At 37.7% G+C, this 11795-nt stretch overlaps 1 protein-coding gene across 1 annotated transcript in view; it reads right to left on the reverse strand.

The window, feature by feature from the left end:
* Positions 1 to 7594: 7594 nt before the first annotated feature.
* The window catches only part of lman2 (lectin, mannose-binding 2), a 9191-nt gene continuing 4990 nt past the window's right edge, over positions 7595 to 11795 (reverse strand). Inside the window, exon 5 of the mRNA XM_035669752.1 lies at positions 7595 to 11348. Within this exon, the coding sequence (XP_035525645.1) occupies positions 11126 to 11348 (223 nt within the window). The 3' untranslated portion in view covers positions 7595 to 11125. The remainder of the gene's footprint in view (positions 11349 to 11795) is intronic.

An 11795-nucleotide genomic window follows, 5' to 3' on the forward strand; every position in this document is an offset into this window, starting at 1 on the left:
CACACACACACACACACTCCTAAGCCATCTGGCAGGATGGACTGACAGGATTGTTTTTGGAGTAGACTTTTGCTGTTGTCCTCTCTTTATTTTTCTTCACTCCAGGGAAGTATAACCTCCAGGTGATGCTCATCATACCACAGATAATAGATATGAATCAGCTCAGGGATTTATTTTTCCTTTAAAGTGCTATATTCTCAAGAAGCATACATCAGTGTCATACTATTCGCTAAGATTTATGTAAACTGTTTATATTGTATAATCATATTGAACTGTTCTAATAAAACCAGTTAAACTGGTTAAACAGTGTAAACAGAGTGTATTAGTGAATGGCACTTAACACTTGCTTTAATCTATTTTTACTGTCCTGTTTGGGGGGCTAGGGGGCAGAAATATTACAAAACAAACTACAAAACTAACATGGCAGCAGACTGTTGTCCACTTTTATAATCAGGATGCAGAAAATTGTTGTATTTATATCCAGCAGAGTCCAAAATTCCATCTGTGGTTTGGTCTGTACCAACTACTGAGAATAAAATATGTAATTCTCTTATATAGATAAAGGTGGGCTTTACAGGGTTTTATACCTGTAATTAGATTAATTAGCTTGTAGACTGAAGTCTGTACATGTAAACCCCACGCTAAAAGCTTGCATATTTAGGCATGTGGTTACAGGTTTAATTTTATAAGTTGGCAACCTCTGTTTTGCAAATTTGTGCATTTGTTTGAGGCTTACAAGCTTATTTTCACAAGTTTTGCGGCAGAGAAAAGCACTCAGGCCTTTTGGTTGGTTTGTTTTGCACAGAACTTTGTAAGAAACACTGAGTGCTTCAAATGTTAATGTGGTGGTTTCTGTGGTCTCATAATGACTCATAGTCACCATTAGTTTATTTGTCTAAGATCTTTTTTGGAAACATCTACCTAAAGAATTTGAATGCAGACAGAGTCAGAGACATAGTACAAAACACATTCTTTACCTAATTAGAAGTACAGAAAAAAAGGCTGGATTTTAATCGTCATAAGTCTGAATTTTGGGGGAGAAGGGGCACAATTAACAATTTTGAGCTAAAGGTAATATAACTAGTAGTGTAACTAATTACTTTCACCTTTTTACATCTGTCATGCGTAATGTACACCGGCCTTGATGTTGGGAAGGCGTGCAATGATGCGAAATAATAATAATAAAAATCAATAATTCCCCTCAAGTGCATTGAGAAACCTTTCGAGTTTTGGAAAATGGAAGGGAGCAGAGAAAGTAAGATGTTTGGTGTAAAAATGTAAATGTAAAAGGTAAAAAGCTGTCAGAAAAATAAATACTCAAGTAAAGTACAGATACCTAAAAAGAAAATTAAGTACAGTAAATTATTACCTTATTTACCAAAAAGAAGCTAAATGAAACCAAAGGATGCATGTATCTGGAAAGTAGTGTTGATTCTCAGTGGGTTTCACACTAGATGCAATCCCATTCCACAGTCATTTGATAACAAAGTAAAACATATCACTGAGTGAATCTTAGATCACAGGCTCAAATAAACAGCATGAATCGACCTGTGTAAGTGTTATTTCTGTAGGCTCATAATTGAAAGGTGAAGCTGGCGTTTAGATGTTCGTTAAGGTCTAGAACGGCCTTGTAGTAAAAATGAAATGGCAACCTTCTTAAAAATACTTCATAAAACAGTAAAGACTTCTATCAAGACAACTTTCTGTACAATGTAAAAGCCAGAACTGTCAGCCCTGAGGTAATGGAGGTAAAGTCCTTGATAGTGATCAATAATTCAGTCATGTGCAGATACTGTATATTATTGACAGTAAAAGTCTGGCCCTCTAACTATCCAGCAGACTGATTCTCCTGTGAAAATTATTTGATAGCTGCGACTAAATGTGCTCTACTTTGCAGTAATTGAATCATGTGTCAGCATATACTGCAGCTTGGATAGGCCAATTTGTGTGTGTGTGTGTGTGTGTGTGTGCATGTACTGATGATCCTTGAGAAGCTGGCAGCTTCACCAAATGGTGATTAGTGGTGATTAGCATCAAACACCTGCACATTCACATCAGCAACCAGCTTAACTGGTAATATTAACGGTAACGTTGAACATGGCCATATTTTTACTGGATAGCATAATTACACACAAAAACACACAGGGTTCATTCTAGAGAAATCCGTTCTTGCAGTCACAACTGATACAGCAATGCAATGACTGCTTTGTGTTTTAGCTAAAAGCCATTATGAATAAATTATTAGAGCTTTAGAATAGTGGATAACACTTTACAGAAGACACACTCCCGAAAATGAATTGTGTGTTCTACATGTCCATTTATCTTCATTAAACAATTACCAGTCTTCTCTGGACTGTAATTTAGTGTAGTGGTAGTGTTTAGCACTGACATTGACAAAGATGATATGCAGCTTCACCTCAGAATCCACAGTAACTAAATGTACAAGAGTTTTACTTTTACATGGTTTTTGAGTTTTTGGTTTCATGCCTTGTAATGATCATCAACAAGGCTACAACTTATACTCACTCTTTTGTTTACAAGTGCTGCATCACAGAAAATGAGAAACAATTTTATAACAACTATAATATTATAGTTTAACTCACAAATCTTGTCTGTGCCATGGTGGCGGTGCAGTGAGGAACAGCCTGGTTAGGTGATGTGTATTTAAATATCTCAACTTAAACCCACAGATCAATTCGAGAATATTGACATATTTATTACTACACTTTCCACCCGCCCAGTCTTCTCCAGTCCCGTTCCACTCATAAATATGTTTCGCTTCTTGCTCCTACACTTGGATGTTTGAGCTTCACTGAGCAGAATGACCCCGAAATTGAAGTCTTCAAATCCCACAAGAGTGCTTCAGAAGCAGACCATCTTCAGAGCATGTTGCTTGCCTGACGTTGTTTACGTGTGAACTTTATCCTTAAAAGGGTACAAAACTGAGTGTCTCTATGCTTCAGATATTCTCTAACTTGCCTTTGTCTGACTGACTTCTGGCCCTGTTGCCACTATGTTGATGCAGTGTCAAAATTCAATCCGGAGTCTCCACGCAGTATTTCATTTTAAAAATTGACCGGATTCTCTATGTCGTTTCTGTGACTTCCCGCCAGTATATATATACTGTCAATGTTGGAAACCCAAATGATTATGAATAAAGTGAAGACAACTAATACATACAAAAATTGCATTTGAGAAAATTGGATTTGTGTGATGAGTTAAGTGTCTTGTGTCAGCAGGTAGCAGTGTTAGCAGTATGGCATGAACATTTCTCAGATGCAGTAATGGGAATGTAAGAATAATTGCTTTAACATCTGATCTTATGATAACATATATTTCAATTCCACAAGTGTACCTTCCTACCGACCGTTTGTCTTCATTTCAGAGTGGTTGAGTCCACTTATTATATTATTTTATGTGGTGCAGTATTATATATTGTATGTATTAATATTGCAGGATATTTATATTTGCATCTTTGGTCTGTCATATTATTTCTTGGCCATTTGGAACTGTATGTAGCTGCCTAGGAACTGCTGCCATCATTACAGCCACTATTAGGGGGCATTATACGAGAAACCTCTAATGGGACCATTAGAAGTCATGATACATATCCATGTCACATTTGCTTGAGTGCATACTGAATAAAAGGATTTCACTTTGTATCTCAGTGGGGGTTCACATGACTTTAGGTTACACGGCTCCTGCTTAACATGAATGTTTTTAGTGGATGCTGCTTACTGTAAAACAAATATAATGTATGGCTTTAGACACAGCTGGATGCTGTATAAACAGTAGGGAGAGGGTGATAATGTGTGAAACTGCACACACACACACACACACGCAAACACACTATGTAGGCATCACAGTGTATACAATATACTATGTTGCACCGGTTGTTTATTTAATAGAATATAGACACTGGCAATGGCAAAGAGCCCAGCTGGACATGATGTATGACACCAGGAGACTGCAGCAGGAAGAGAGAGAGACAGACCGCCCTCAAACACAAACACACTACATACACAAACTACTCTATATTTTACCATACCCATACTTGTGGCCAGCTGGAGCTGTCCTGTATGGTAAATGGTAAATGAATATATTTGTTTGTTCTAACATGCCACATTCGCCCTGGATAAAATCATAAACTGCTGCAGAGAGGGGGGTGTACTGTAAGTACGGAGGGAGACTGACAAAGAGAGACAGACAGAAAAGGAGGGAGAAAGGGAAGTACAGGGAAAGTAACAAACCGGGACAGGGAAGAGAAGAGCGAGAGAAAGAAACAGATATATATAAAGAGGGTTGATAAAGAGGGAGCAGTGGAGAGAGTGTGTGTGAGAGAGAGAGGTTAGACTGCAATGCTGCAAAAATTGTATTAGAGATTTTTATAGCTGTACCTGCCACTCAAGAGACATCAGTAGACCTCTACTGACACTCTGTGGGCAAAGAAGGTAAGAGACAAGACAAGACAAGAGACAAGAGACAACAGTGAGCTCAGTTTACGGAAAATACTGTCTTTAAGGCCCTGATCGCAGGGTTGCTAACGTTGTCTTGTAGCTTCTAGTTCTGTCCTTTTTCGCAGCAGATATTTTGATTCATCCTTGTAAAAAAAAAGCCCATAATTATTTACATTAACAATGGCTCTTTTCAATTCTAGTTTCCCAGTAAGTCACAATGGTGATCCAGCATGCACATGTACATCACCCTGACACTGAAGCAGCTAATGGAATTCATCATTAACATTTACACCTGTGATTTTCCTACTGTGACAAAGACCTGCTGCACATAAACAATGAGTCTCTGAGTCAAGATGATTTTGTCAGTATAAGCATACCAACACAGGTATGGCTAATTATGCCTCTGCTAGGGTGGGCGGAGCCATGCGGGTATTTCTGGAGGTCACTGAACTTTAAGAACCAATGAGAACCACATACTGTGGGTGTAACTTCTCCCACCCTAACAGGTGCAAAATACGGACTGATAGCAGGGTCAATTAAGCAGTTTGTGCATGCCCACACAGTCCTCAGAAGGGTCCTGCTAATCACGCTAATTAAGGCTCAAGACTCAAACATTAGGACTCCTACAGTCTAGAAAATTCTTACCTTTGGACACCCCTAAAGTCCATACCTCCTCGCTCTTTTCAGTCTGCCGCTCCCAGTGACTGGAACCAGCTGCAAAAGTCGCTATTCCATTATCCTCCTTTAATAACTCAGTACACGCGTTAGTTTCTGATCACTGCACCAGCTTTTGAACCTGCCTCTCACAGGTAACACAGTATTTCAGTCTTTGTTGTGCACATACTGTATATATTGTGCTGTGTTTAACTGCATAGATTTTTGCGTTAGCTATGTATGTATGCATGTTTTACTTGTGGTATCAGCTTGCCTCCTGTTGCTGCCTCTTGGCCAGGTCGTCACTGTAAATGAGAACTAGTTCTCAATTAGACTTACTGTAGAGGCTAAACTGAAATCTAGTCTTCCGTATGTTTAAGTGTCATCTGGAATACACCACACTTCTTTTGTGAGAAATTAATATACACTGGCTCTTGTCATGGGTATACGTCATCTGGCAGTACCAAGTCCATGAACAATTGCTATTGCTGTTTTGGAACCTTTTTGGTTGTTGACGGTATATTTATTGTCGTTGTTTCCATTGTAGGCTTCCTGTTTAATTGTTTTCATATGTAAAATCATTTCACTTGAGTCTGAGTTTTATATTTAGCTTGCTTTCTGTTATCCTGATTTACTGATAACTGTGATTTTAAATGTATGTTTTTGTTGTTATTGTTTTTGTGTGAATCCCAGGAAAGCTTTGAGGAAGCTAATGGGGGTCCAATTTAAGGATAAAGCAGAAAGAATTGACTTATCTGGTTAAATAAAGGTATAAAAGCTAAAATGTCACTATCTGAGGTCTATATTGTATATGTTCTATATTGTGGTGGAGGAAGTATATATAAAAAAATACAGAATATAAAAACACTAGTTAAATGTAGTATTAACTTTAGTATCTGTCGGATTGATTCTTCAGCATTCCTCACCTATGTCACACTCGTCTGGCGGGTTCGGTGTCAGTTAGTAAGGTCGTCAGTTTCATTCCTGCATAGAACCCCAAGCAGTGACAATGACTCCAGCGTCACAAGAGATCAGACGTTTGCAGGCAAAAGGGACTTCCTTCAACTCAGGCTGTTCCTTTTATTGACTTAAATCTTGTTGAAGATTTAACAGAGGTTACACAGGTTTCAGCAGATGAGGCACAAGTAATGGAGAGTGACAGGATAGTGGATGTGTCTGAGACGGGGTGTAGACTGTCTTGAGCTCTCAACCTGTTTGGAAATTACTTCAAACTCTCAAGACGCCGAGTTGATTTCTGCTTTTATGTGTCTTGATAGCAGGGTGTTAGACAGAACAGTGTTCCATCATTTTCACTGATTTCTGGGGCTGTAGGACAGAGCTAAATGATTGTCTCTGAAAAAAGACAAAGAATTTTAGCTGAACACTACAGACTGGACTAGAATCCGGTGGTACTACAGTAAAGTCACTGTACATATGATTACGTTACCTGAAGGCTCCTGAAATTTTTGTTGAAGGATTGAAGTTAAAATTGGAAGTTTCAATTTAAAACAAACATGGTTAAAGCCTTTCATTTAACTTGGAAAGCATCCAGCACGCTGTCCATCAGCTGACTCAACCACCATCATCAATGCTGATTTGTTGTTTTTTTTGTAATTGCAACTTGGAGATTTTCATTTAAACAACAACATTTTAGGATCAGTGTTACTTTTTTTAAAATACGAATGATTTTAATGTAGCTCATTTAGATTTGTAAATATATATATATATAGATAGTATATATATATAAGATTTTAGCCTGGCGCCTGTAATGGTAAGTTATACCAGAGGGTGGCAGCAAAAAACAAAAACAAACCAAAAGAGGCTACTAAACAATACATAAAGAGACATGGAGAACAGAAGCAGAAAGGGAGGAGAAGTTAGGGGACAGAAAAATGGGAGAGTATATAGATAGGTTGAGACAGTGGGAGATAAAGATGTTGAGCAGGCAAGGTTCTCATGGTCAACTAAACCTAAACTAAAAATCTAGAAGTTATAAATTCCAAAACTAAATGAACTATATTGTGTATTGCAAAACTAAACTGAAACACACTTAACTGACTGCTAAACTGAACTGAAAGCATTTAAATAAAAACTGGATGAAAATTACAACTGGTCACAGAACCCCCAGAAGGTCACATTGGGATTTTCTTGCTACATACACTACAGGAAGGAGAAATTATGTGATAGTTGACACTTTTTCTGTTCCTGTTTCCTGTTAGTGAGGGTGGGACACTTATATACGTTATAGCTCCCCTTGTAATTTTAGATTAATGTAATCTAATCACAACATTTGAGTTATATAGGTTCTATATAAAATCGGAGGAGTAAGCAGTACAGAACTCCACAGTTTACAGTTGGTCTTTAAGTGATTCTCTGACATTTAAGCAACTTGCATGTACTGCATGAATACCTGGGGGGATTTCTTGAATATAATTTAATTAAATCGCAGTTAAAACTTGTCAATACAACACAATTCACAGTCAGACTGTTTCTTTTTTCATTTTAATACATTATTCCTGATGAGAGGAGCTGCTTCAAGTCTCATCACAAAACTGACTGAAGTGGCAGAAACAATTACAGAACGGTTTGAAGAACAAAGGAAGAGTGATAAAAACGCTGATTCAAGCAGAAGAGCAAAAAAAAGAGACAATCTGCATTTCAGCAACGATATAAAAAGAAAAGTGTGTCATCAAATCCTTAGTTTTACTTTTAGCATATTTGTTACATGTTGTTTATGGATGGAAGGACAGAACCAAACAGGAAGAGTGTGGACATGGAAGCTGAAGTAAAACCAACAACAAATAAACATGATATTAAAAGAAATCAGATGCCTGCCAGTGGAAATGTGCCTTCAAGCTATCCATTCATCTAATTTAAAGTTCAAAAACTCATATTCTGCAAGTTTGAAAGAGCTTCATAATTAACACTGCACGTATTTATTAATCACAGTTGTTTTATGTAGCGGTTAATCATTCTAATATTCATTATGTTGAGTAATTTCATTGAACTTTTTACCACAATTTCGCATAGTTAACCAAAAACAAACACTTAGAAAAACAACAAAGGCATATTCTGGATAAAATCCCAAAATGCTGCTCAAAAGAACCTGCAGGGAAAAGAGAAAAAAACAAATATTTCAGCGTAAAGGATTGAGGTTGTTCAGTTTTCAAGATCCATCAACTTGGGCACTTTTAAGTGGCGTTATCCTGTTGTTTTAAACTCTGGAGAAGTTGGGTTAAGTAGTAAGAGCTTCACTTCATTCATATGCCAGATTTGAAATGTATGTAATAGTATGATGCAAAATGTTACTCTGAATGTCAAGAACATGCTGTTAAACCATTTTCCTTTACAGAGATAATGATTGAAGGACAATCAGAATATTTTCATATCAATGCTGAATTGCTACTCAATCTATAATAGGAATGGAAGAAAAAAAAAAAAAAATCGTATCACGATATTTTGTTTTTGTGATATTGTATAGATTCTCAAAAACACAGATCCCACTGTCCTGGTTGCTTAAGAAAACTCAGATTTTATGTGTATAATAGTGTGTTCTTTATATCATCGTTTCTCAAAAAAATAGATAAAAAAAAAAAAAAAAAGAAATGCAATACTTGCTTACAGTATTGCAATATATTGAATGGGAACCGCTGTATCGTGATACATATCGTATTGCTCTCACAGTCCGAATCTAAACCTCTTTATCTCTGACATGACACAGTAGCAACTTGCCAATCTGCTAGTAAAGCTCTACATTTTCTACCCATGTGGTATTAGGGCTGTGAATTGGCAAGAATCTTGCAATACAATACGTATCTTAATACTGGGGTTACGATTCAATATATTGTGATATATTACGGTGCTGTAAACAAGGCGATATATTGCAATTGAAAAAAAAAAAATTATAATTATAACGAAAACTGTCATGGTATTGAAAAAATCGTTATGCAACCATCAGCCCTCAGTTTACAGCACTGATATCCAACAGTTGGGGGTTCAAACTCAAAATTCCATACAAAATCACAAAACAAAATATTGTCATACAAAAAATTTCAACATTTTCTAACACCCCTATGTGGTATGCGATATTGGTAGGACTGGGTAGTAAGACACCCAAAGCTTGATGCATATCAGTTTTACAATCAGTGTGTGAAATTTTTATGTCAGTGGAGCTGAACTGATGAGTTGATGAATACTTTTTCGATCGACAGAAAATTGATCTGAAAACGCTTTAAGATGAGTTTATCATTAAATCGTTTATCAAGCAACCATGTCAACAACTGTGGTTCCAGCCTCTCAAAATATGAATATTTCCTGGTATTCTTGGGTGTCAATTTGTCAGTTGGACAAGACAAGCACTTTAAATATATATGTCTTTGGGAAATTGTTTTTTCAAATGTTTGACATTCTCTAGACCAAAATAACTGATTACCTGAGCACCAAATTGACAGATTAAATAGTCGTGTGTTGCAGCCCTAGTGGTCTGTATTTTAAGTGAAGTGGCCCAGTGCTTATCCCGTTATCAGTCTGAAATAAACGGAAGAGCAGATTGGGTAGTATGAACAGAGAGAGTGTAACACAGCTGAGCAAGCGTGTTAGCAAAAACAAAAACATCCAATGACGCAGAGATAGTGCTGACAGGTGAATCTTTGATGCTGAGCTGTGGACGGGCACATATGGTTTTTCATATTGAGAATTAAAAATAAAACAATAGACTTTAGGATAATTGAGCACTCAGTCCTTTTGTTTGATACCCTTTCCATAATTTATCCTCTAGAAAATATACGCGGAGAGCGCATTGTAACTCAATTTAAAAAATGTTTTTCCTAAATGTCAGAATGAGAGCGACAGTAACACAGAAGGGTAAATGTACAAATACAACTCTCTCCATGGGTTAAAACACAGAATGCTCTTGCCTTAAAGCAACATTATGTAACACCTCTACATTAAAATTACAGCTTCAAAATCCTTTCAATGCTACACTGACTTGTAATAGGGTGACTGGCGCCTGTCGTTGCCACTCTGCGCCCCGTACGCCTGTTCTTCCACTATGTAACCTTTAGATAACGGTAATGCTGTACACTGTTAGTCACGCACCACCAACTATGTCACTGCTTTTGGTGAGAATGTATTATATTTTCACATGATGTCCTCCTCGGCCTGGAACTGTCAGAGCTTTACAGAAAGCTTTTCTCATAGCTAAAGTAAGTCAACCGCTAACTTAGCAGCTAAACTGTAACTTAGATAGCCCAGTTAGCCGTGTTGCCAGGACTGGCTCTTCAGAGAAGGGGGGGTTGTGTTGGTGTTTTCACTGGAAGAACAGGAGCTTTGGACCGTCTGGAGGAGGAAGATTTCAGGCCCGGGGCGAGGGGACTGCTAATGTGAAGCGGAAACGAGCATCACAACAAATGTACGTGTACAGCTGTCCATATTTACAACAGCAGTGTGTAGGTGTATTGGGGTTGCAAATTGCAATAAATATCAACTCTTGCATAATGCTGCTTTCATTTGGATACTTGACACTTCATGTTGTTGTTCTATCTAGTTTTGTTTGTGTGTGGAGCTATTTTCTTGTTCCAATAAATAATCAGGTAACATTTTGGAAGACAAAAATGATCTAAATTACCATTTTGTAGCATCACATCTGCAGCAGAGAAAGCTGAAAAGGGCTGACGACAACTGTTTAACCAATAAGCAGGTCGTAACGCAATCTTAAGATACTGAAAAACTCACACGAGTTCAAAAGGACAGCAAGTCTATTCTAACCCTGCAATTAATGAACACAGACACAGCATTGATCAGGGTCACTGTTAATGGTCGCCATTAGTTCTGCACCTTCTAACTAACATCACAAGTTAGCATAATCCACTCCCAACGCAGTGCTTCAGAGATATAAACATTTGTACAATCTTTAGAAAAAAATTCACATTGAATGTGCTCAATCTGTCATCTGGAAACAGTTCATTCCACAGCAAACACCTCTCTGAGAAGGCTCTTATTTCTTCTCTCCCTCCTCAGTAAAACCTCTTGTTCCTCTCCTGTCTCTTTTGAAAGACGACAGCCCCCACCACGGCGCACACCACGATTCCCAGCAGAGCGCACAGCAGAAGCAGAAAGACCTTCCAGCCAGTGAGGGGCGTGCCTCGGAAGTTTCCGGTGGGATCGTCGATGTTGTCTGTGAAGGGAGAAGAAAATCCAGGATCGCTTGTGTGATTTGTGGATGAATGTTTTGTCCGTCTGAGTAAGTCCCGGGAAGCTGATAACGAATTAATGAGCACAAGCATGATAAAGGGATACATTTTGAACTGACTGTTATGGTAAAAAAATATGCACAATAGTTTTGGATTGTCGGTCATATTTCACAGTTGGTTGGAAACTGAATTGGTGACACTTTTAAGTCGAAGGTCGCTATGGCCTCAAAATAGCTTTTAAGCCCTAATTCTGCCTCATTCTGAATTTCGAAAATTTTTCGGAATCGCCTGACAGACAAGGAATTGGAGCGTGCCTAGCTTAGGTGATCCTATAGAGAGGCTTCACATCTAAAGATGAATGAAAATGAAAATAAAAGCAAGACATTTTGAATTAGAATCCATCTTCCATCTATGATAATTCTTCATTAAATCAGTTCAGAAATGTATATTCACTGAAATTATACATATGTACTAGGGGTGTGCATCTCTCCAA

This window comes from Morone saxatilis, unplaced genomic scaffold, assembly GCF_004916995.1.
Source record: "Morone saxatilis isolate NCDOM2014 unplaced genomic scaffold, NCSU_SB_2.0 Contig22, whole genome shotgun sequence".
Classification (NCBI taxonomy): domain Eukaryota; kingdom Metazoa; phylum Chordata; class Actinopteri; family Moronidae; genus Morone; species Morone saxatilis.